Source organism: Crocuta crocuta, unplaced genomic scaffold, assembly GCF_008692635.1.
Source record: "Crocuta crocuta isolate KB4526 unplaced genomic scaffold, BGI_CrCroc_1.0 scaffold223, whole genome shotgun sequence".
Taxonomy (NCBI): Eukaryota; Metazoa; Chordata; class Mammalia; order Carnivora; family Hyaenidae; genus Crocuta; species Crocuta crocuta.
Window position 1 is genome coordinate 1,885,668 of NW_027529426.1, and position 27,218 is coordinate 1,912,885.

Here is a 27,218-nt window from a genome sequence, read left to right on the forward strand (position 1 = left end):
AACAATACAGGGGATGGGCTAATCTTATCAATAAGATTATACAAAATGACACTAAAATACATAACCAGTGCTAAGTTCTACTGATGTCTGGCAGTGATAACATTATTTCAAGGAAAAAAACTTGAGTATCTGGTATAAATGGTTATGTAATGCTTTCTTTTTTCTTTTGGCATGGCAGGAGATCCATTTGTAAGAGAATCATTACTGATAACCCAAAAAAAGTTCATTCACTAGAAGTATATCTCCTGTTATGCCTGCTCAAAACTCTGAAGACCTGTGACAAGTGTCTACAATGACCTTCTGAGGTGGGGCAAATAGCAAATGCATGGAGGTATCTCCTAAGTATTGAATGATTTATTCTACAAATTTTGAAACAGAAAGAACTATATGAATAACCGTTACAATGGTACAGCCATGGGCTGCGCTTTCTTACACTATAAAGACTATAAAAATGCACATTCAGAGAGCATGGTCTGAATAAGGTTGTATTCTAATGATTTCCTTCACAAATTACCAGTCAGGAATTTTAGTTTCTCACTACTTAAACAGTAGTGTCTCTATTGTCTCATAAATATAGTGAAAAAATTCATTAGCTCACTTAGACATCTTGAAATAGTAATTATTAACCAATGATTAACAGTCTACAAACTCTTTACAGCGTTGAAAGGTTGAATTCATTTGTAAGAAGCCCTTTATAATCTTAATTAGTGTTTAATGTAAAAACCAACTGGAAATAAAATCAGGAGTCAAGTTAGGCCTCCCCCGTGTTATTATTATATGCAAAATGAGAGCCATTAGAGTTTTGCAGAAAATTTGCCACTAGGGGGCAGTTGCTTGTAATCAAAGTAAGATTCTAATGTTTCAAAATTTGAGAATCTGGTAACTCCCAGTATATAGATGACAGAGTAAAAATAATTTTATTAATCTGCTTCAATGTTACTTGAGCATTTTAATGTCAAAGGGTTAAAAAAATACTGATGTTATTGAAAGCATATTAGTGCTATATAAACAGCTATAGTTAAGTAAGTACAGCCACAAAACCATTTTAGAGCAACTACAATGAACATAAAACCCAAGTAATAATAAAGCTTACAGATCTTCTGACTTTACAATATTAATGGGCAAAAACAAACAAAACCCTCTGGTAGGTTCTAATTATTAGAGTAAATGTTTAATTACTCCCTTCCAAAAAAAGATTTTATTCCCAGCAATATATCCATATAAAATTAAACTATTTTTGTAAAAGCTGTTTCTTTTTTAAAGACTTTTTTTTTTTTTAAATAAACTCTACACCCAACGTGGAGCTTGAACTTGCAACCCCAAGATGGAGAGTCACACTCTCCACCAAATGAGCCAGTCAGACACCCCTGTTCCAATATTAAGAAATGTTCTTTTGCTTTTTTTAAAAACTGATGACTGTCCTTGGGAAAGAGAAATATGGAATTCACATACAAAATATTAATTCAAAATAAGCCCAACAGTTCTATAAGCCCCAAAAGGAAATTTAGCTTTTTAGATAAGGGAGTAAAAAAGGATAATTTCTAAATACTTCAGAAAATGAACTATATGCTTTGGATATTTCTAAACTGAACTGTAAAACATGAACCTGACAGTTGACAGCATCAAGGACTAATTTTTTAGATCAGAGAAACCAGCATATACAACTGTGTCTTTTAGGAGTCGGTGATGAAAAATATACATCTGTTTTATTCTAGATCACTGCCAAGTTTCAATTCTGTGTCTTGAGGGTTTTGGTTTGTTATTTAAATGAAATGGCCTATTACTCTTGGAATTTTTGGTCATTATTGTAGAGAACCAAATTTGAAGAATTCAACTGAAAAAATACTAAAAACTACTGACTTGTACAGTACTTCACTTAGTACAAGTAGTTTAAATTGCCACAAGAAATACTTGCCAATTCTACACACCTAGAAGGAAACTACATTCTTCTATGTTATCATGTATTGATTTAGAACTTTGGCTATGTTGCATACTGTACATAGTTTTAGGGTTATATAAGTAATCTATCTACTAGGCTATAGATTTCACTACACAAAAAAGTACAGAAGCAAGCAAACAGTTTAGAGAGCCACTATAATTTTTCTTTTCTTTTCTTTTCTTTTCCAGTTTTACCTTAAACCACAAAATTACAGCATTTCTATTAGTTGTGATGGGGCCGAGGAAAGTGCTTGAATTCAAAAAGAAGTGCTCAAGTTCACCTTGTTTTAACAATAAGGCAACGAAGCACAATGGAGAGCGGAATTCTAACTATAAATGTTTTCTTGCAACATAACATTTTCAAATCTGCTTAAATCCAGAGAGATTTTTATTACACAATTTGATTTTTACATCAATAAAATCTTAGATATATAACAATACAGATGAAGGAACAAGACTTTAATTTGTATTGAAATAAATATTAGATATACAAAGCACATAGAGTGAAAAGGGGTCACAATAAATTAAAGTGGAGACATCATTTTGCTCAATCACCAAAGAAAGCCCTTGACACTTTCAATTTCACACCATCAAATTTATCATTCTTGCTGATTTAAGCAGAACACAAAACAAATATGGATCCCAGGGCTTACTTTCACAGGTACCCGCATAGATAATTTACTACAGTGATCCAATTTGGAAATCAGTGGGGACCAGTAAATCGCTGCATAAAAGAAAGAGCGAATGAGGTCCTTTTTCCTTAGTGTCAGCAGGCTATGATTATTATGTTTATTAGATTTTCTTGAAAGGACTTCACATTTTCTCAAATATTCAGGAGAAATATATTTCCCCTCTGAGCCCTACATTAGCATTTATGTGCGCTGGTCTCGAATATAGGAGAATGATGAATTTTTCAATTTATTTTATAAATTTATACAGTCTGGATAGTATTGGCCTGAAGAGTAGAACTCCCCAACCTGTACAATATCAGATATTAAAAATGGATTCAAGAGAAGTTACTAAGAAATGCTGACATACTATATATACAAATTTTTTAGTTTAATATATCCCATTATATGGAGCACCAGAACTAATGGATTTATAAATCAAGGAGCTCTTTACGACTCTTTCTAATCTTTGTGACCCTTTTTATATTTGTTGCAATATAAACACATCACAAGGGTTACCTTCCCAACACTTTGCCCATTTGGTCTCAACTTACAAATATATATGTAAGCAAAAATTCATGTCAAAAGCGTTTGTTCTATTTTAAAGGTATAAAACAAAATTTGGAATTCAACTGTCATAAACCAAGAAAAACAGAAAGTTAGTTTAAAAGGACTGAGCCTATCAAAAAGTGAGCTTTAAGAAGGCTATGAAGGGAAATGTGCACCGACTCTTGAGCCTTTTCTTCTTCTCTAACATGACTTAATTTTTAGATTCCAGCAAAAGTATCTTTCAATTTTTTTTTATCACTTTTCTAAGAAACAATCTGCTTTAGACTTAAAAAATACTGTACTTTATCTCCTGTCAAATCAACTCAAACTCCGTGCAGTCTGTTTTCCTATTTGCACTGCACAAGAGAAGAGTTCCCCAGACCAAAACCCTCACATGGGAAAAACGGGGGTTCCCTCTAAGAACCAACCTGAAGACCACCTTAGAAGATACACATGTCCTAGAATAACTGCTACCAAGAATCCTTCCAAATTTTTAGCAGCTTCTTTCCTGTCTTTAATATCAGATCCAGTAACAACTTTCCTCTCTGAATCTTAGAAGAGGATTGCTCGTTAAAAAACAAAAAAAAACAAAACAAAAAAAAAACAAATCCTAGAAATGATTCCTGGATCTATAAACACATGCCTTTGGTAAACGATCTACTAACTACAGTGTCATTTAGCCTCTGCAGAATTCTCCTAGTCCTAGAGAAATTCCAATGAGGTTTAAAGAGAAACTAGTTGTCTCTGCAACTCAAACAATTTAAAAATCTAGGTACCACTGTTGATACAATAACCAAAATTTTCAATATGCTTTTTTATTACTATGAAACCTCTAATCTTAAATAGCTGAACTGGCTATACCTTGTACACCTACAAAATGACCACAAAAAAATTTTAAGTACCATTTTTCTATACACCTGAAAATGAAGATGAAAGAACAAAAAGAACAATTTTATAATTGATGTATTTAGGTGATTTAGGCACTATGTGTAAAGAAAACAAAACAGAACAGGACAGAACCCATGATCAGGATAATGTTGTTCCCAATTGTGGCCTATATTACCATTTAGCCAGAAAGTAAGCATTAACAGGGTACTGCTTCCATCTTTTCAACATCTCAATATTTTTTAAATGTACTCATATATGGAAAATGTGTGTTGAGTTCTGAGTACTTACATATTAAAAAGGGTCATGGAGTTCAGGTCCTTAGTTTAATGGCTGACTCAGCACTTTGGGTGGCATTTAACCTGCCAGCAGGGCCTGTGAAACAACTGGGGGGAAGGGGTGCCTACTTGAGGAAAGAGTGCCACCTACTGATCATACACATAACTAACTATTGGTGGTTACTTTTCTCCTTTGAGGTTTCATTACACATTAAGAATCAAAAGTGGTCTAAATTTGGGTGGTAGCTTTGAGGCTAGCAGATCCTAGGAGGATCTGGGTGGGCATGAGTGGGGCAAGAGTTTCAGAATCACTATATTAATCAAAATAAATTCCTTAGGGTTAAATGAGAATCTTTAGCACAATCCCTCAAAACTAATTTCATTCACTCTGATCTCAAACTTAAAAAAAAAAAAAAAATAGTCTCCCGGTTCCACTTATTACATATACACTCATTTTCCTTTCCAAATTGATTAATATTCATACCCTAAATATACAAACCTACTCAGAATTTTCATCGTGATTTTTTAGAAAAGAGTACTCAGATAGCTTTACCATTCAGTTATAAAACAGACCTCCTAAGTCTCTCATAACTTCTGGTATAATATCAGCATGCTTTGATTTGCTCTGTAAGGTAAGTTTCTAAATATCTAAATTTAATTACTTACTTGCAGGAGTATCTACTTGGGTGAATTTTATTGCAAAAGAAAATTTAAATATAAATTTTGATTTAAGAAAGTTTTCTATGGACTGATACTAAATAGTGTTTAAATTCATGAGGAATCAAACACACAAAAGGAATACAAAATTCCTGTTATAACAAAAACAGGTTTTGTGTTAGGCTTCTACCTGTCCAAGAGGGTTTCATTCAAAAAGTGCTAGAAGGAAAAGAACACTACAACACTTCCTAAAGAATTAGATATTCTGGATGTTAACACAACTTTTTCACCTATGCTATGGTTTCTCCTACTTCATTCATTCCATATACTGCTACTGTATTTCCTTAATTTTAATTTGATAGGTGTACAGATTACGCTGTAGTTTCAGATGCCAAATCAGCTGGTTCTACATATTTATACTGCAGAATCCCTAGCTACAAGCTCATGCAAACTAAACATCTAGTAATGCTCAGATGGTAAAATTTTCATTTTCATGAGTTGAGTATTTTATTTAAAAATCAAGCTTTCCTTTAAAGACCAGTCACATATAAGCATATCAGAAATATAATCCTATTATGTGATACAAAGGCTCAACTTTTAAAGTGCAGAATGTTCTAAATTGTGTTTTACTGTTAAAATTCTTTTTGTTAAAACCAATCTGAAGTCATTTCTTATAGGGAAATCTTTTTCACCGACAGTAATTTCCAAATTAAAGAGGAAAAACTCCAAGGCATACTTTTTGGTCATTGAAAGTGAAAGACAATCAATCTCAGTAAAAACAGCTCACAAGAAGAAAATTAATAAATAGAAAAAATGGTGAAATCTGATAACTTCTATTTTTAATAGTATTGTCCCAAGGCTAATTTCTTAGTTTTGATAAATATTGTATAGTTATGTAGAATTTTAGTATAAAGGGAAGCTGAGTAAAAGGTAGACAAGAACTCTCTGCACTATTTTTGTAACTCTTCTATAAATCTAAAATTATCTCCAGATTAAAAAAAATTTTTAGAAAAAAACTAGTAACTTAAGAATAAATATACCTTCAGCTGCCAAAATTTCTTGATATAATTCAAGACTTAATTTTTAAAGACATCATTAGAAATCAATATACTGTTTACTTAACATTATAGTCACTTTATTGCTCTAGAAAATTAGTTCTTAAAACCATCAGATTACATATATAATGATAATGAGGCTAGCCACACACCCATCCACCCACCCACCCATCCAATCAACTATAGATCATTAAGGCTGCTTTTCTAACTTAGTAGATAAATACTACAAAAATACAAAAACGGGTGGTTACAGTTGAGCTATCAAGTAGATCTCACATTTCCAGAGATGGGAAAGTTGAATAAACAGAAAACTGTTACTGACAAGTTACTAACGAATGTATCTGAGAATTCCAATTACATGCAGACAGAAGAAAACTGGTTACAAAAACCATTACGTTACTGTGTACTAAAATTTCTGCAGTGTTTTAAACATTCTCCATCATGCAACAGTAATAAAGATCAGAATGAATTTTATAAAGAAGTTGATGGCAGCTCAACAAACAGAATTTAACATATTATACTCCCAATTTTACCTATGCATTATGAAATTAAAATGCACACTATTCCCCCACAAGTCCTCTCCGGCCCCCTCCCCAATCAATGATCTTACCTATAAACCCCTCCATTTAACCTTTTAAATCAGATTTGATGGGTAAGCATGTAATCTACAGGATAATCTTCATGATGATTTCAGAATAGACACGGAATACAGGCATATGCTCAATCTCCAGTGACATTCCTTTCAAGAGACATCTGAACTGCTGCAACTGTCTAGGAAAGTTCAAGCCTAAGAAACCAAGAGAACTGGCAGTCAAGAGTCTCATCTAGGTAATTCTATAAACTATACTGATACTAATAATCTATGTGTCCACATTTGTATCAGGGTTTCCTATTTGAGAAAGGTTACTTAATGGGTCTCTGCAAGGAAAGCTGTGGAACTACTGCTGCTTTCCAATGTAAAAGAGTCGTGACTCCAGATATTTACCCAATTGGCTAATAAGCTTAACAGTTCAGCCTTTTAAAAAAAATATTCAAAGCCACATTAAGTAATTATGGAAATAAAATTCTGGAAGGTCACAGTGTAAGATGCATGCAGGATTCCTCTTATAATGGTACATCCAAATAAATCCTAACAAAGCAGCAGAAAATCAATGAATAACAATTTGAAATTAAATACAGTGGTAAACGCTTCTTTTAAAATCATCAACTAAAATTACTGAATGACAAAAGAATACTGTCTCAAAATATAATGAATTCATTATTATTAATGAATACTAATAATATGAACGGTTAATATTACCATGATGAAATCATGCCAGATATAAATTCAGGGTACCCATGAGGTTGAAAGAAATTTTAAACCTACTTTTACAAGAAAAATAAATGTACTTCATGATAAAGGCACAGCAGCATTTAAAAAATTTTTGAGACATTTATCACATGATAAAAACTTCCTTAATCATTAACAACACAGCACAGTAATATTTTCTCGGGAACGTTTTAAAAGGCTTGATTTAACATGCCAGAAAAATGATTACTTTTCCACTGAGATGCATTTATGTAAATTATGTAAATTGGATTGAGGTCAGTTTTACCTGGAATTAACAACCCCCTAGCATAAGTACCAACTGCTAATAATGCTTATGAATATTATATATAACTTAGCTGGACGTTAAACTACGCAACTGTTGGTGCCAGTCTGCTTATAAAAGCAATACTCTGGAGACAAAGTCTTCTCACAAACAGTGGGCAAGCAGGTTTCATTATTACATGCTCAACAACAATCCTCAGCTCATTAAACAAGGTCCTGCAAGATAAAATAGTTTTCTTTCAGAAACAAAAGGAAAAAGAATGCACAGCAAATGCTGATGAAGGAATTTCCCACAGCCGTTAAAGAATTTGAGGTAAAAGAACTAGAATGTGTAGGAAATACACAAAATAAAATTGTCAAAATCAACATCTGTGTCTTTTGTTTGTGTGTATTGGGGGGGCTGCTGACAGAATTCATTTAACAAAAGCATCTAATAAATGGTTATCTCTGAGGGCTGAGATTAGGGGTGATTCATATCATCTTTATAGTAGAATCATATCATCTTCACATTTAACTTAGGTAAACTCTATTTGTTGTACAAAAGAGAACAAGGAAGTAAAAATGATACGGCATGGGCAATCCCACCTACCACTTTCCTTAAACTACTGCCTTAAATGTAATGCCTCTCAGAGCCCTCCAATCTATAAAATAGGAATGTACTTACTGAAGTCAGTCAGAGTGTAACTTAAATGAGACAACACAGAAGATGCATAATGAAGGTCATTTCCCAGTTCAATCACTCCACTCATCAAATCAGCTTATTTACCTTCAGACTGAAGTCTGACTCCTTAACACCTTACGCCCTCCTCCTGGTCTTTTTTTTTTTTAATGTTTGTTTATTTTTGAAAGAGAGAGAGTGTGTGCAAGCGGGGTGGGGCAGAGAGAGACGGAGACACAGAATCCGAAGCAGGCTCCAGGCTCTGGGCCGTCAGCACAGAGCCTGGTGTGGGGCTCAAACTGTGAGATCATGGCCTGAGCTGAAGTTGGATGCTCAACTGACTAAGCCACCCAGGTCTTAACTGAATTTTCTGCTTCGTCTCTTCCCACTCTCTGCCATGACTCCTATATTCCAGTTATGTTGTACACTGATTTCCAAACAGCTTGTAGGCTTTAACTGTGCTTGCTGCCTCCAAACAACCCCTTATGATACGCTATACACATCACACATATATTGTATAGGCTAACACACAAAATCATGTATGTTGGCTGAACTATAATTTTTAAGAGATTCTGAATCATCAGAAGTAATTTTGACTATTCACTTTCTAATTTTCACTTATGTGCTGACTCATACTGCATAAAGACAATTCTGTTCAACCTTTCTGTATCTTCAGTTATCTTGCTGGTTAAGAAAAGTAGAAATCTATAGTCTTAAAAAAGGATGTAATATGCTCTTACACAAAAGCAGGAAGAAACCTGGAAAAGACACACATTTATTCAAACACCTGCCCTTCCTGTATCTTTCTATGGGACAGACCGATTACACACAACTCTCCTAGGTTCCCAGGCCAGAAACCTGAGGGCTTCCTTATCTTGGTCTTCTTCCCTAACCCCTAACTTCCTACCTCCTAAATATCTTTCAAATTTTCCCCTTTTCATTTTACCATGGAATTAGTTCAGGCTCTGGACTACTCTCATAGTCTCCAAATCACACTTTTCTCTTCATGGGGAGCCTGTAATACATCTTCTGGCATATTTCTAAATCAGATTTTATCATGTTCCCAACCTCTCCACAATATGCACTTCAAATGCTCCTCCTATCTTGAAATAAATCCAAAAGCTTTCACGCTCTAGTCCCTGTCTTACCCTTCCAGGCACAGATCTTCATGACTTCCCTATATACTTCCTTAACTCAAGTAACATGCACTTTCAGGCACCCATGTGCCAGAATGCAAACTTCAAAAGACCTGACTTATATTACCACCTCTTCAGTGAATTCTTGTCTGCCCCTCTCAGTTTTGTGCTTTCACAGAGCCTTCGTCATCACACTGACCTACACAGCTGTGTAATTCACTCAGCTCCAAGTCTCTACAAAGCAGGTACTTCAATCCTGCATAAAGTTGTTATTATCACCAACACACAATCACTCTTTCAAACAAATGACTCAAATAAATAAAACTAGAAGGCCCCTTGAAAATACTCTAGTCCAACCCCTCAGGTTACAGATGAGGCTTAAAGAGGCGAATGGCTTGCCTAGTCATATGGCTAGCTCTTTCATTCCTGGCTCTATCTCTGGCAAGATCTAGATCAACTCACAGAGTTCCTTTGGAGCAGCACTGACAACATAAGTGTCAGCGATGATGAAATGTCCATCTGTGCTGTCCAATACAGTGACCATCAGCCACACATGGCTTTTGAGCACATCAAATTAGTTAGTATGACTCAGGAACAGAGTTTTAAATTTTATGAATTTTAAAGAATTTGTATTTAAATGGTCAAATGTGGCTGGTGGCTGCCATATTAGACAGCATAGCTCTGGCCAATCTACAAAGGACTAATACCACTAACTTGAGAATGAATATCGTAAGTGAATACGGTACAACTGGCAAATATAGACAGTCTCAAAACCCCTAACAAAAAAAGCATAGCATAGAAAACGTAGTTTTATGGATGTTTATCAATGTTTATATAATCAATATATCAATGTTTACATAATATTTCCCATTACCTTTTCAATTATTTTGATTTGTTTTGTGTGCTTATGGGAGATCTTTGGAAATGTTTATTAACACGTATTTGCGTTACCTAGATCCACTGCCATCCGTTCCTTTTTTATCCCACTGGACACCCTAAATCTCGCTGTGTGCTAATCCGACTTAAGGGTATATGGAGGAAATGGGAGATGAAGAGGGTATAAAGAAGCAGAAAAAAAAACAAATCTGCTGATGAAAAATGGGTATTAGGGCAGGGAACCCGAAGATAATATCTGAAATGAATACATGAACCAGAAAGAAAAAAGGCAAAACTCATGTAATCAAGTAAAACTGAGGGTTTACTGGTGACTAGGGACTCATTAAGAATCTATGTCTGTGGGCACCTGGGTGGCTCATTTGGTTAAGCATCCCACTCTTGATATCAGTTCAGGCTGTGATCTCACAGTTGTGAGATCAATCTCCACACTGCGCTCTACACTGAGCGCTGAGCCTGCTTGGGATTGTCTCTCTCGCTCTCTTTCTCCACCCCTCTGCAACTCAGGCCCCCTCTCTCTCTCAAAATAAAGAAATAAACTTAAAAAAAAAAATCTGTGTCTGAAATAAGCTCTATTTTAGGAAGTACTGTAAGAAAGACATTGTCTAGCAGAGCATAAAAGCCCCTCAAAGGACAATCAGAATCACAGAAAAAGGAAAATAAACTATGAATTAAGAACATAACAATCTCCCTGAAACCACTACTACACTATATGTTACCTAGCTTGGATTTAAATAAAATTTAAAAATTAAAAAAAAAAATAACAGAATCTAAGCTCTTAAAATATTACCTCATTTCATTCCCAGGAGGAGGTATTCTTCTTTACCAATGAAGAAGTTAAAATTTAAATAACTTGCCTAAGTTACACACTTGGCAAATGATGGAGACCAGCATCCGATTTCAGTTCTTTTTACTTTGCTTGTGAAAATACAATAGGGATCATGCTATTACAGTCATTGGATTTCTGATGAATTCTAGTACACAATGAATTTATTTTATTAACAAAAATTTTTTAATGTTAATTTATTCTCGAGAGAGAGACAGAGGAGTGCAAGTGGGGGAGAGGCAGAGAGAGGAGACACAAGATCAGAAGCAGGCTTCAGGCTCTGAGTGTCAAGCACAGAGCCTGATGCAGGGCTTGAACCCACAAATCACAAGGTCATGACCTGAGCCAAAATGGGAGGTTTAACCGACTAAACCCCCAGGCCCCCCACACAATAAGTTTACTTTAAATTTGAAAAAAAAAAACTATGTTAACATTAATATCTCAGTAACATGTCTAAGAAACTATTGAAAACAGCTATTCATTTCAGTTTTACTCTAATTTCTGAGATCGGCATGCCTAACTTACAGTAGCATTTAAGCCTCCATTCCTGAACATAATAGTGATTCATTAAAATATTTCTCGCTTCCTCAATTTTTCTACTCCAAACTATTTTGCACAAAGATATGAGAAGAATATGATCATGTCCAAACCATCATTCCCATACATCTAAAAGATAAATGCCAAACTTCTTATCCTGAAATTCAAGAAGTTTTGTGATATGGCTCCAACATACCTTAGCTGCAACCACTCACCATTCAGAATCTCCATTACAGTCAAGCAGTTCTATTCAATGCCCCTTAAACGTGGCTTGTTCCTTCTTGTCTCTGAACTTGCACTTACTCTCATCCTATCTAAAATGCTTTTACCTACTGTGTCTATTCAAAGGTTTTAATTCTTCTTGAACATATTAAAATCTCTGCTTTGTGAAACTTTCATTGGCTCTTTTATCTTCTGGCTCAATTTCTCCTTCCTGTAGACTATACTATTGATAGAATAAAGTAAACATAACAATTCATCATAATGGTTTGTAAACACGGTATACTGAACTATTGTTTCCTTATTATTTGATGCATGCTTTTGCTTCTTTAATTAGGAAAGTTCCTGGAGATTGGGACTCATGTCTTAAACATCATCAAATTTCTTAAACTTGAATACTATTTTAGTGGAGGCCAAGGTAAATCTGAACTCAGTTTCTAAAAAGAAATACATCAACTTCCTTACCAACCCTACTAAGGCCTGGATCTTAACTACAAAAATAGCACTTGCTTCTAAACATAAAATCTAAATAACTCTTAAAAGTTATACATACTAGATTTCATAGTACTCTCAACAAATAAAACATTTGAACTAATCACCAGCTTACCGACAATATGGATTTCTTCGAGACGAATACCGAAGAGTAAGAAATCTATAGTAGATAAAAGGCTGGAGCAAACTCCCTTGACCACTGAAATAAACAAATACAAGGATACGAAATACACATTATCAATTCATATATATATTCTCAGAACTTAAGGCAACTTAATTGAGGATGTGTGTGTGTGTGTCTTCACTCATTAAATGGTCAAGGTACTATCTATCATGTCTCAATCAAAGTTATTCTTAAAAAGGAAATAAAAGAGTGGTGCCTGGCTAGCTCAGTCAGTAGAGGATGTGACTCTTGATCTGAAGGTTGTGAGGCTGTGAGTTCAAGCCCCAAGTTGGGCACAGAGCTTACATAAAAGAAAAAAGAAAAAAAAAAAAGAATGTAAATGATTGATAAAAAGTAAAATGTTAAATGTTAAATGTAAAATGTTAAATCAGAAAATGTATAAATGCTTCTGTAATTATCACTAATACTTGATCATCAAATTGTGAAACTTCATAACATAGTAAGTGAAAACTGTTTCATTTTATATAAACAAACAAACAAAAAAAACAATGAAATTATACAGGTCTCTAGTAAAGTTACATAGCCTACTCTAATTATTTTTCTTGGTTAAAAAGCACAATTATAATACCCAAGAGCCACATACATATTTACGAAATTCTAAATCAATAATTTTTGCCCAGGAAAAACTATCTGGATTAAGATATTCACTACAAATAACTACAAATTAAATGAACCAACAACTTAATGTGGATAGTTAAGTAGCAGGGCTAAGTACATCATCTTTATTTGATGGAGTTAGAATGCAACTACCCAAAATCTTGATTCTGAGAACAATACAGCAATTTTGAAGACTGCAGAGTATAAAACTATGCATATTATTACAACAGTATTTTAAAACATTTTTCAAATATATTAAAGATGTTAAATGTGGCTTTTAAAGTTAATTTTTGCCTTTTCTTCTAAATTGTGGTATTACTTTCATAAAATAAATTTACGTGATAACTAATCACTAAACTAAATGTGTTACATACATTTTCCCCAATAAATCCTGTGTGACAAAATTTTAATTCTTCAGAGTGAAATATACAAAAAATATAGAATATACAGATATCCATAGTGAAATATATAGAAAATACAGAAAATAAAACTCAATGAAAAACAAATTTCCCATCATCCAAGTTAGCTTCTACCTCAGAGTTACAGCTCAGTCTCTAAAATATCTTTCCAGAAATTTCCATGCACACGTGTGTATAAGGACTAACACTAATACAGTGCTCACTTTACAACTCACTGAATCCACTCTATTCTAGGAGGGATGTGGCATTATCTTCCCCATCGTAAAGATGAAGAAAGTGAAGCAGAAAAAACCATATATGTGCCTTTAAATACAGACACACCCCAAAATATAAAAAGGGGAACACCCTATACAATTCTTAACAAACTTTTAAACTGATTAGATCTTGGAGATCATCTCCTGTCGTAACACATAAATTTACCTCATTCTTTTTACAGCTTCAAGCAGTTCATTTTATGCATTACTACAATGTAACAAATCAGGGAATTTCTCTCTAACCAGGGAATAAATAAAGCTACAAAGATCATCCTTTTATCTTTCTTTACACTCATATTCGTGTACATACAAGGTAAACTCACAGGCTTTACGTTCATTTTTAAATACAAATCTTGAAGTAGTGTTGTGAAAAAAAGAACTCAACGAAGCATCTAATATTTAGATTGTGCTTCTATCATGAAGAAGGCATCTAAGGAATAATGACTTTAAATTATTTCTAATTTTATAGTTTGTGCTATATGCAAGTGACAGACTTAAAGCATCACTAGCTTTTCCTATTAGGGATTGAATAAAAAAAAAACCTTATTAAGCTACTTTAATTTTTTAGAAAAACAAAGTAATTTCTGTATTTAATGTTTCTGGTAAATTCTCATCTCTTTCACAATAATCTTAAAAAATTAAAATCATTCTGTTTTAAAATTTAAGTGTTGTTAAACATTTTTTAAGTTTACTTATTTATTTTGAGAGAAAGAAAGGGTGTGCACATGAGCAAGTGTGAAGAGCAGCAGACAGAGAGGAGAAAGAGAATTCCAAGCATGCTCTACGCTGACATTGTAGGCTTGATCTCACAAGCATGAGATCCTGACCTGAGCTGAAATCAAGAGTTGGAAACTTAACTGACTGAGCCAACCAGGTGCCCCTAAAATTTAAGTTTTTTGTATGTGAAAAATCAATGCTCAAAAGGCTAAGTTAATGATTATTTCAGTTAGAGTCCAAATGCCCAACACCCAGTAAGAAGTCTTCCTCCTGTGCCATTCCAGGCTTTACTTAGGTTCCGTTTTCTAGCTTGGGACCCTACAACCTGAGCAACATGTGGTGACCCTGGAGCTCCCAGAGAACAACATTACTTAAAGGAATGGACCAGATGTATTTATGAAGGAACCTGTAAAACTCTGTCTAGCTTATAGATTGCTTAAAAAAATGTCAGACATGCATAAATCTCACTAGTTAATTAAAGGCAATAAACACTAAAATGAAGTATCTCATTAACAAAAATAAGTTTTTCCCAATTATTAAGATTATAGAAAACAGGTAATACAGACATCGTAGACAGCAACCTGGCATGGCCTAATAAATATAAAATACACTTAGCTCAGACTCAGCAAATCAATTCTGGTTTAGAGAAAACAGTGACACAAAAGTAAGCAGAACGGTGAAAAAGAGGGGCGCCTGGCCGGCTCAGTTGTAGAAGCATGTGACTCTTGATCTCAGCATCCTCAGTTTGAGCCTCACATTGGGGGTAGAGATTACTTAAATAAAAATTAAATAAGTTAAAAAGATGTTTACTGCATCAATATCTGGAACAGCAAAAATTGGCAACCAAATGTATCCTCATTAGTAGGGGAAACAGGTAGTAAAATGCAGCATATTAATATGACCCAACACTACAGACATTAAATGGGCCAAACCAGAACTGTATCTATCAACATACATACATCACAAAAAAAGCAAGATGCAGACAAATGAGGCATTATGGCATTTCTGGTGTAAAATAATAATGAAACAAAATTTGAGTTATATTTATTATGATCATTTAGTCATCTGCCTCCCAAAACCAATATATTTTTAGTCTTACCTAAAAAGCATAAAAACTGTAGCAGGCATCAAGAATATTTCATTACAAGCAATGAATTTCAGAATATTCTGTTGATTAGCACTTAGTTTATCCAAGACAGATCTCAGCAAAGGTAAACTATTTGAACCCTTGGCCTAAAACAAAAGAAGACAAACATTAGAAATAATGAGGCACTTTTTAATTAAAAAAACATTTTTTAATGTTTATTTATTTTTGAGAGAGCGAGAGAGGTGGGGGGCAGAGAAAGAGAGGAGACACAGAATCTGAAGCAGGCTCCAGGCTCTGAGCTGTCAGCACAGAGCCTGACATGGGGCTGGAACTCACAAACTGTGAGATCATGACGTGAGCCAAAGGTGATGCTCAACCAGCCTAGCCACCCACAGTTCCCCTAAGCTTTTTTGATTATTCAATTATTTTCTTTCTTTAAATAAACAGTATAGCCAACAGGGAAAATAACTAAAAGAAAATCATTTTGGAAATGGGAATATAAAAGTTTACAAAGTAAGGGAAAAGTCAATGTGTTTTCCTTCATTGCTGTATTTTGTGTATCTGAAAAATTTCAAAGACAACTTTAGTAGGCCATTTTCATACCTTATTTTCATAAAAAAGACTAGATTATTGCACACACAAAAATCGGGTGGTTATTTCTACTAACCATAACAAAATCTGACTACCTAGTAATACAGCTAAGGTATTTGTGACTCCTTAGTTAAATAAAGATAGAAATTACAGAGCCCAATTACCACTATGAACAAAGAACTATTGGAATAAAGAAAACATCTGAGGCACCTGAATGGCTCAGTCAGTTAAGCATCCAACTTCACCTCAGGTCATGATCTCACAATTCATGAGTTCGAGTCCTACATCAGGCTCTGTGCTGACACCTCAGAGCCTGGAGCTTGCTTCGGATTCTTTGTTTCCCTCTCTCTGCGCCCCTCCACTGCTCACACTGTCTGTCTCTCTCAAAAATAACAAAAAAACATTAAAAAAATTTTTTTAAAGATTTAAAAAAAGGGCCAAGACAAATATTTGGATATTTAAATTCAAATGTCAGTGGACATGCAGTCAATCTGCCTGGCATACTTAATTTAGGCTTACTGTTACAATCCAGGAATAAGAAAATATTTTAGGTATATTTTAGTTCTGATCACTAACATAAAAGAAATTCAACACATTCTACTTACCTGGTATGTTAAAATTGAACAATGACAGAAGAAGAGATCTCTGACAACTTATACAATTATCAAACCTAAAAGATACATTTTTTTTTAAACAAAAAGATCTATTTCAAACTTTAGAAATTCCTCTGGGAACTAGGGGGTAATCTGCAATATACTCTTTTACCTACAAAATGTATCTTGTGAAACTTAAATACAAAATATAAAACTTAAAACTTTCAAATCACTAATAATTTACAAGTCTATAGGAAATGGAGCAAACTTTTATGACAAATGGCAAACTGTCTTAGAACTCAAATTCATGCCAACAATCTGCATTCCAGGAGTCAAAAAAACACCACAGCTTTACTTACATCAAGAACCTTTTTCGTATATGTGGCGGCATGAAGCAAAGAGAATAACAACACAGGAAAAATACTCACTGAAGAAAACAATTAAGGAAAACATTTAATGTCTATTAATTACTTTGGAAAACAAGCTACGTATCACACCCAATATAGATCTGACACGGCATCTGCTAAAACGACTTCAGTGACGGCTTCTGTTTTATTGACACACTTTGCAACCAAGTGAAGCTTTTTTAAAAATCTGTAAACAATTTGTTTCTAAAGCTCAGTTTTTTTATGAAGAAAATTAAAGTGAAAAAAGTGTTCCTTTTCTATTAGTTAATATTGTAAACATTTGCTAAATTAAATCAAAATCTAGGCCACCTCAAAGCCTTACCCAGGACAGCTTTTAACCTCACAAAGGGCATCGTGGCCAGAATCATTTGGCCTTCAACTAGTCTTTGGTACTACTTTCCTCATCACAACTGCTTAGCAAAGTCTGGGGAAAGGTTTACAAAGTACTTCCCCAGGGTGCCTGACTGGCTCAGTTGGTACCACATGAGACTCGATCTCGGGGTGGTTAAGTTCAAATCCCGTGCTGGGGGTAGTTCATGTAAAAAAAAATAAAAATAAAAACTAAAACTTTCAAAAAGGACTACCAACTTTCCTCAACTAAAGATCTCTCATTATTTCTTTCCTACCAAAACCCCATTATCGCTCCTACAAGATCCCTCTTATTTCAAGATACTGTACCTATCAAGACTGTCCAGCCGTGTGTTCTCAACCTGTCCGAATAAAAAGTGTGTATTTGGGTTTGTGTACAGTTAATTCAAAGTCTCATCAGTTTAATTACAGACATATTTGAGTTCAATTGTTTGGCTTTCTGTCATGGATAAATACACAATTTTCATTCAGCTTTTTGAAAAAAATAAAAATTGCTTAAAAGACCCTATTTATTACCCCAATTTTTTCCAGGGCAAGAAAAACAAGAGCCAAAACACTGTCTGGTATTTTCATAAAATGATAGAGACTGTTCATCCATCACGAACGGCAAAAATACTTGTCCTAAAAGTATCTGCAGTTTCTGGGGTGCCTGGCTGGCTCAGTCAGTACAGCATGTGACTTGATCTCCGGGTCATGAGTTAGAGTCCCACATTAGGGGTAGTTTGCTAAAAAATTCTACATTACCCTTATTAAGAAAATATTTGCAGTTTGTAAGAAATGAACCATTTCTTCTACATTAACAGAAAGCTTGGTGTGATGGGAAATGGTGAGTACTCTAATACGAGTACCAAAGTCATACCATAACTCATTAGATCCAGAAGGTGACTGATTTCCAACTGGCATTGAAGACACTGATCTATACCCAAGGATTACAAAAATTGTCTCTCATCTAGTAGTTCTCCAAATTAATATCCTCACCAATTCTTCCCCGACATACACAAGAACTAAGTAAAATGCCAATTTCCTCAGTAGAGACCATGTATGTATAGTTTTATACTTCTTAAGCAATCATAGATCCCTTTGGAACTGATGAAAGCTACAACTCTCTCCTCTCTAAGGCCACTGTAAAATTTTGTTGCTTCTTAAATAGTTAAATTTAAACGTTGATACATACCCTAACTTGAAGCCTGATTCTGTAGAAGCAATGAAGGTAATGAAAACAGAACCCTGAAGAGAGTCAAGATATCTGGGTTCTAATCATGGCTCTGACACTAACTTCATTTCCTAGGTCAAGTGTCATCAAAGCTACAGATTTTTTTATTTTATTATGTATTTATTTTAAGAGAGAAACAGTGTATGTGAGCAGGGCAAGAGGCAGAGGGAGAGACTCTTAAGCAGTCTCCATGCCCAGCACAGAGCCCAACACAGGGCTCCATCCCACAATCCTAGGATCACGACTTGAGCCGGAATCAAGAGTCAGATGCTCAACTGAGCTACCCAGGCACTTCAAAGCTACAGATTTCTAATGAGTTTTTTTACTTCTAACATTCTGTAATTCACAAATTCTTCTAAGAGATTCATAACCTTACCTTTCAATGTAACTTAAACTATTCAGAAAATATAAACAGTGAAAAGCCTGCAAGTTAAACCCTCAGTACCTATCATGGCTAGACATCAAGGACAACATCACCCATGTAAGTCTAAAGATCAGACACAACTTTGAAATATGATTTTGCTCATATTTATTTACTAACATAGCGCTCATCATCTTTACTGACTAACATAATAGCCAACTACTTTTAAGAATCAATTAGTATTGGGGTGCCTGGGTGGCTCAGTCGGTTCAACAGCTGACTTCAGCTCCGGTCACAATCCCACGGTTCGTGGGTTCCAGCCCTGTGTCAGGCTCTGTGCTGACAGCTAGCTCAGAGACTGGAGTCTGCTTCACGTTCTGTGTCTCCCTCTCTCTCTGCCCCTCACCTGCTCATGCTCGGTCTCTCTTGCTCTCAGAAATAAGTAAACATTAATTAAAAAAAAAAAAAAGGAATCAGATTAGTATTGGGGCACCTGGGTGGCTCAGTCAGCTAAGCTTCCAACTTCAGCTCAGGTCATGATCTCACGGTTCATGAGTTCAAGCCCCGCATCAGGCCCTAAGCTGACAGCTCAGAGTTTGGAGCCTGTTTCAGCATCTGTGTCACCCTCTCTCTCTGCCCTTCCCCCACTCATACTCGGTCTCTATTAAATAAACATTGAAAAAACATTTTTTTAAAAGATTCAGATTAGTACTGGGGCACCCGGATGGCTCAGTCTGTTAAGTATCTGACTCCATTTCAGCTTAAGTCACAATCTCACAGTTGGAGCTCTCTACTGGACTCTGTGAGAACAGCATGGAGCCTACTTAGGATTCTCTCTCTTCCTCTCTCTCTACCCTTCCCCAACTCAGGCACTCACATGTGCGTGCTCTCAAAATAAATAAACTTAAAAAAAATTTAAAGAATCAAAGTAGTATTTCTTGACAGTTACTAGTTTATGCTATTCCTATTACTATGTAGACCTTTCAAGTCAGACAGACCTTGTCAGCATTACTATACACTTGCCAGTATGATGTCAGGCAAGCTGTCTTAAACTCTCTGAGCCTCAATGTCCGTATCAAATAAAAGGCTCACATGGATTTTTTTCAGTATTGTAAGCATTAAATATGTGATATTTGTATGTACTGACAAAACAAGTGCTCAAATAATTTGTTTCCTATTCTCTTTTCCTTAAGACTTTAAAAATCTATTTAAAATTTGACACTTCATAAACACAAAATTATCTAAACACGTAATGTTTAGTCCTAGAGAAACATTTTTCCATTAGGTATAGTTATGTATGTTTATGATATGATCATATATATGTCATAATGACACACTACAATACATATGTATCATAAACATTCAAGAGCTAGACTTCTCAAAGCACAAAATACTTTTGGCGGGAATGATGGTGGGGGAACAAACTATTAAAAAGATTAAAAGACACTGGTCACTCTTTTGCCTCACAATGAACATTAGCATATCAAAGGTCCTATAGCAAAGAAACCTACTTAAAACCCTTTAATCCAGTGCTTCTCAAACACACTAAAGCCCTCCTCTCCAGCTCTCCCCCACCTTTTTAGAAAACCACTTAGGACCCAACACACTTTGGAAATGTATAAACATACAATTCCAAATGAGCTCTTTAATTCTCATTAGCTCCAAAGATTATCTATGTGTCCTTATTTTCTCCTCTATCCACTGTAAACACTAGAATTTTTTCATTGTATTTATTAATTATTCAAGTCTGTTTTAAATAAGTTATTTCTTAATGAATTTCTATTTGTTTCCAGCTCACTAGGAGTTGAAAGGGCTGTTTCTTTTTTATAAGCAAGATATATGGACACTTTCCCAAAGATTGAATTAAATGAGAAAAAAACCTCAAAATTTTAAACTAAGTCCTCCACAGTCCTGTGCTTTTAATCTGAACTTTACAACAGCCATTGCCAACAGGGGCAAGACAAAGACACAAACTTTAAAATCCCCACACCAGCTCTTCGAATTGAGATTTCACATTTTAGAGTCAGAAATCCTTACACTAAATGTATCTTCATTCAAATTAAGTGCCAGCCAACCCACCCACCCAGGCTTCACGGAACCCCCTTAGTGCTGAACCTTTCCGACTGCAAAAAAACAATCAGAATCATCTACAAGCTTGATACGCGATTTCGTTATCAAAAAGGCACAAAAAAGGATACTCGTAACAGGGTAGGAATTGACAAAGATGAGGGAGTACAACAGGTAGTGGCAGCTGTCTTCCAATAAAGCCTGGGCCAGGAATGCTCGGCTTAACTGGAAATGCGGCAGCCTCTGGTGCAGCCTCAGAGCACTGGTGAGAGCATTGGCCAGCAGAGCACGCTGGTAAAAGCTTGCAGCTTCGTGCAACCTGCAAATTACCAGAGGAGAGGTTATCATGAGACTTAACAACTACCATGTCTCTTCCTCCTTTGTGGATTGCATCATAATTGCACAACTCCTAAATCTCTTACTTGCCAAGAGAAAAAAATTACTTGAACCTATTATACCTTCTTGGAAGCATCACTTCATGCACATACCCTACTGAATTTTATAAAGCAGTCATTCCTCCTATTAAAGTGTCAAATAGGCAAAAAATATAAACTCCTCTCATCCCCATTTTCTTTTGGATTTTCAATGTGATGTCAACTTTCCCAAAGCACACCATATATATAATATTCCTCCAGGTGGTACTACTACTGGGTTATCAGTGCCTAACAGAGGAGACCTGGATTTTATTTGTCCCAGAAACTCTTGCAGTTTAACAAGTCTTCCACGTAAGAGGTATTCCATAAAAACCGACTGAACTGAGTATCAAAGGCAGAAATCTATGTAATACGTACCCAAGAAGAGGCAGAACAAACAAAGCAGAGCAGTAAACTGTGAACAATCGAGAAAGCCACATGGCCGTGTCCAGTTTATTGGTCATCATGAATTGCTAAATTTAAAAAGAAAAATATTGTAGTAAACTAAGCCTGCATATTATCTAAGGATGAAGATTACATAGTTTTACCTCTATTCAAAATGTTTTAACATACCTGCAGCAATTATTTAAAATCAAAATGAAAACTCTTAGGGCAGCTGTTTCAGTAACATGTCCAAATACTTTACAGTTTTGATGCAGAAAGCACCAAAGTACTTACACAGAAAAATACTAGTTGATATTAGAAAAAAAAGACTAATTAAGAAATCTTTGAACTGAAATTTAACTACAATTGTCTGTATTCCTTCAACACTTGTAATACTGACTTCATCTATTTTAAAAGAATGTTAACTAAGAACTAAGTGCTCTCAAGAGAACCATAGTGCCTGATCTTAGAAAATCTCAAATTCAGATAGGTTTCAGATTTGAGTAAAAAGGCATCACATAAAGCCAGTTTGGATGAAATAAACCTTACAAAAGGAGAAATGTAAAACCATGGTAACAGTCACTCACTACTGAACTTATGAGCCTCTGGATAATTTGCTTATGTATAAACAAGGGCCTGACATACCCCAAGTGTCCAAAATGTGGCTGTCAACCTTAAATAGCACCTGCCTCTCCAATTCCATGACTCTCTTCAACCTCCATACATGTTATCCTAGTTTCAGTGGCCCTAGATTAAACTCCCATATACCACTTTATTCTCCATTTTTCCTCAATCTTTCTTTGCCCTTGCTGCATTTGCCAAAGATGTTATCTATTACCACTAACAGAATAACTTAAAATCTGATTTCTCATTCAAAATGTATCTTGTATTCAAATTCTTAAGTGGCTTTTACATTTTTTTGATAGGATCTATGTTATTTTTACATCAAGGTTTGATACAAACATACATGGATATACAAGCAAACAGAAGCTTCACAAAACAATACTCATCTTTCCTATATGTGATGGATTTTGGCATTTTGTATTCTATTTAATGTTTAAGAAATACTTAATGATTCCACTAAGCTGATTTCACAATTCACTTACAAATCTTAATGTGGAGTCTAAAAACACTACTCTAAGCAATCTAACTTACCTTTTGAAATACTATATAAAAAGCTTTTGAAAAAAATGCAAGTATGTTTTAAAATCCAAAGATGGTTTATCGCATGTTTTTGTAACAATAAGCAGGTAATTTCAGAAAAATGCCTGTTTTGGGGCACCTGGCTGGCTCTGTTGGTAGGGAGTACAACTTTTGATCTCAGGGTCATGAGTTCCAGCCCCACGCTGAGTGTGGAGCCTNTAAAGAATAGGTGTCTGTTTTATTCTAACCAAACCTACTACATTGTGACTCCTCTAAATTTAAACGATCACTAGTAAAGTGGAAGAATGAATCTAGCTCACTGTACTCCGTTTCTCCACAAATACTCAGACTTTATACCATAGTCTGAAACTTAATTTTAGAACATGTTCTTTAAAATCTAGGGGCACCTCAGTTGGTCAGTCTGACTTCAGTTCAGATCATGACCTCACAGTCCATGAGTTTGAGCCTGGCGATGGGCTCTGTGCTGACGGCTCAGAGCCTGGAGCCTGCTTGGTGGATTCTGTGTCTCCCTCTCTCTCTGCCCCTCCCCTGCTCACGCTCTGTCCCTCTCTCTCTCTCAAAAATAAACAAACATTAAAAAAAATTCTTTTAATAAAAAAATAAAATCTATTTCTTTAGGGGCACCTGGCTCAGTCAGTGGAGCATGCGACTCTTGATCTCCGGGTTGTGGGTTCAAGCCCTTTGTTGAGTACAGAGACTGCTTAAAAATAAAATCTTTTAAGAAAATAAAACAAAACTGTTTAGGCTGTTTATTCTGTAATAAATCATTGGTCTATGTGTTTCATTTTGTATACTTTTATGTATCTGTATTTTAGTATACAATAAAAAAGGTTTTAAAAAGTAGCAACCGTTTACACTTTAAGAGTCAACAATCTAACCACCTTATAGTCAACAAGTCTACTGAGGCAAAAAACTATTCACACAGTCTCAAAGTAACATGCCACAGAATACTTTCTAATTACAAAAGAAAAAAAGTGTTTTACAATGGAGAATCTGATGGATACCACTTGAATCAAATAATCAAACTTCGTATCTGCAATGATGGAATTAATCTACATGAAATGCTTCCTGATAAATACAATGCACTGAAAAAGGCAGACTATAACTTATGTAACATTCGTGCCAAAATTTTCAATTCGAATCTAGTCATTAGGGGGAAAAAAAGAGACAATTTCAAACTGAAAAAGCATTCTGCAGAACAAGTCAGGACTCTTGAAAGTAAAAAATGGCAGGAGGAAGGCAAAGGAACTATTCTGGACTAAAAGAGACGAAAGGCCAGTAAAAGCAATGCAGGTTTTAGACTGAATCCTGGATAAGGAGGAAGATGCTTTAACACACAACTCAGGAAACTTGAATATGGATTGTAAATCAGGTAACAACACGTATCAATGTTAAATTTCTCAAATTTAACTGCAAATATCGCCGCAATGACTGCATTGTGGTCATGTCAAGGGATACTTAAGTATTTATGAATTAGCCATCATTGCGTATGCAACTAATTCTTAAACGGCTCAGCAAAACCAAGAAAAACGAAAACTTGGGTATATAAATGGAAATGTTGCAAAATGTTTAAAAAGGAAAAAGAAGACAAGCTCAATTCATATATTCATAGTGTTTAAAATTAAGAGAGCAATATAAATATTAAGCAGATCTGCTTTTTAAGAATAAAATATTTACAGAAGCCTAATATCTCTCTTCGTAAAAACGTACGGACAAAAAGACGAAGAGAGATTTAAAAAAAAAAAGGACCGCTACCCCCTCACTGCGTAATTTCCATAGAATGGCATAAAACAGCCAGAGACAGTCTCTGCTAGTACGCCTGTGCGGAATGAGGCCTGTGTCACGGCACCACCTCAGGTGGCATCTTCAACCTCGGAACCCGGCACAATTAGAGACCGAGAGGTAGGAAGAGGCAAGAAGGCCCAATTTCCTTGGCATACAGGTGAGGGCCACCTGCTCCAGGCCAGCCCACTGTCGCTTCCAAGCAGAAAACGTACAGCTTCCTCTGTATCTTCGCTGAAGATCTCTTCTCTCTACGCTGCCACCCCACCCCCTCCTCACTATTCCCAGGCCCTTTACAATGAGCCGAAACGCCGCGGAACTGAGTAACACTTCCTGCTCCGTTCTAACTTATAAACCAACCCAGAAGACCCCGCTCTCTCACTCACCACTGCGCCCGCCCCTTGGGGGCCGTTCGGGGCCGTTTCTGCCATGGGGAGATCCACGCACGCGTCTCGGACGCTGCAATCGGTAAGGGAAGAAAAGGGATGTGAGCACACGACTCCGGTAACCGGTGTCCCTTCACCGTGCAACGAGCCAACCGCGCCCTAAGAGAACTCCGAACCTCAACAGAAGAAAAGTTTCGGCCGCTCCTATGCAGCGAACTGCGTTGGGAGCACCCACAGTGGCCGGGAACTACCTGTACGACACTGCCAAAAGCAAAGCCGGGTTTCTAGAAAAAGCGGAGAGAAGGCGGAGCTTCGGAGTAAGACCCAACAGCGCAGACCTAACGCCCCCGGCTCCAGGTTCTTGCCGAACCTGGAAGTGCTCCTTTTACTTCCGTGGGGAAGAGGCGGTGACAAAGAGGTGAAACCGATTCTGGTGCCGTGAAGCATGACGGGAAATGTAGTTTTTCTCATTTCAGTTTCACCAGTCCTGTACTAAGGCTGTGGAAGCCACGAAGCGAGGGTGGCGAAGCAACTTTTCCCTCTTCTCCAGCTCCCAGATGGTCCTCTCTGCCCATGTCCAAACTGCAAAGTGTCTCTGCTCCTTTATGTAGAAGCCTTAGAGATGCCTTCTTGGCCGTTTTCCTCCACAGGCTCACTAAGCCCTGTGGTGCTACTTATAAAATTAATTTTCAACACGTGCGTAACGATGCCTGCTATGTGACGGGCCCCATACTTGGCGGAGGATAAAAAAATGAATATGACGCAGAGTGCGGGAAAGACAAACCAAAATCACAGCACAGTGCTTGTGTAATATAAGCAGAGGCTGCAGAGGAGGGTACCTAAATCAGAAAGGATCTGGGAAGGCTTCCTGGATAAGGTAATTCTGGCCGTAAATTTTGAAGGAGAAGAAGTTGGCTAAACAGGGAGGGAATTCTAGATAGAGCAACGGAAAGTTCATGAAGCAACACACAGAGTCAAGGAACTAGTTCAGTTTGACCAGAATGAAGGGATGTGTGTGTTGGGGGAGGGGTGGGACTGGGAGAGGTGGATTGTAAAAGATTTAGGATAGAGGGGAAGGCAGTTGTGCTAAGGAGAGGATCTGAACTTAACACTGAAATCCAGGGAATTGTGGTACAATTTAAGCAAAGTAGTGACCTCATGAGATTTAGAGCCATCTCTCTGGCAGTAAGNAGGGAATTCTAGATGGAGCAACGGAAAGTTCATGAAGCAACAGGACAGAGTCAAGGAACTAGTTCAGTTTGACCAGAATGAAGGGATGTGTGTGTTGGGGGAGGGGTGGGACTGGGAGAGGTGGATTGTAAAAGATTTAGGATAGAGGGGAAGGCAGTTGTGCTAAGGAGAGGATCTGAACTTAACACTGAAATCCAGGGAATTGTGGTACAATTTAAGCAAAGTAGTGACCTCATGAGATTTAGAGCCATCTCTCTGGCAGTAAGATAGAGGATGATCACAGCAGCAAGCTAAAACTCAGGGGATTAATTGGGATGTTTTACATACTTAGAGGAGGAATATCCAATATCCATGGGCAGTCCAGGTGCTAGGCAGTTAGCTGACAAGTCAATTGGTGCCCCCTTGAAGCCATGCAAACTTCTGGTTTTCTTTCTTTTCTTTTTAAGTTTATTTATTTTGAGAGAGACAGAGACAGTGCGAGTGGGGAAGGGGCACAAGAGAGCGGGAGAGAGAGAGAATCGCAAGCAGGCTCTTCACTGCCAGCACAGAGCCCAATGTGGGGCTCGAATCCTTGAAGCCATGGCACTGTGATAGGAGCCAAAACCAAGAGTAGGATGCTTAACTGACTGAGCCATCTAGGCCCCTCTTTAACTTCT

At 36.3% G+C, this 27,218-nt stretch overlaps 1 protein-coding gene across 3 annotated transcripts; it reads right to left on the bottom strand.

Annotated features, from left to right (window-relative positions):
• Positions 1-2,308: 2,308 nt before the first annotated feature.
• TMEM33 (transmembrane protein 33) lies at positions 2,309-25,728 on the bottom strand. Of its 3 annotated transcripts, none has more exons than XM_077758875.1 (8): positions 25,548-25,728; positions 25,372-25,444; positions 22,034-22,128; positions 21,374-21,561; positions 17,185-17,252; positions 15,654-15,787; positions 12,499-12,582; positions 2,309-7,837 (listed from the first exon to the last, which is right to left on the bottom strand). In XM_077758875.1, exons 2-8 carry the CDS (start codon positions 25,414-25,416, stop codon positions 7,708-7,710), a joined length of 744 nt encoding a protein of 247 aa, XP_077615001.1. In that variant the 5' UTR covers positions 25,417-25,444; positions 25,548-25,728; the 3' UTR covers positions 2,309-7,707. The 3 variants fall into 3 exon arrangements, with proteins under 3 accessions (XP_077615001.1, XP_077615004.1, XP_077615003.1); XM_077758878.1 differs by having other exon boundaries at positions 2,309-6,817; positions 7,717-7,837; positions 25,372-25,728; XM_077758877.1 differs by having other exon boundaries at positions 25,623-25,726.
• Positions 25,729-27,218: the final 1,490 nt, after the last annotated feature.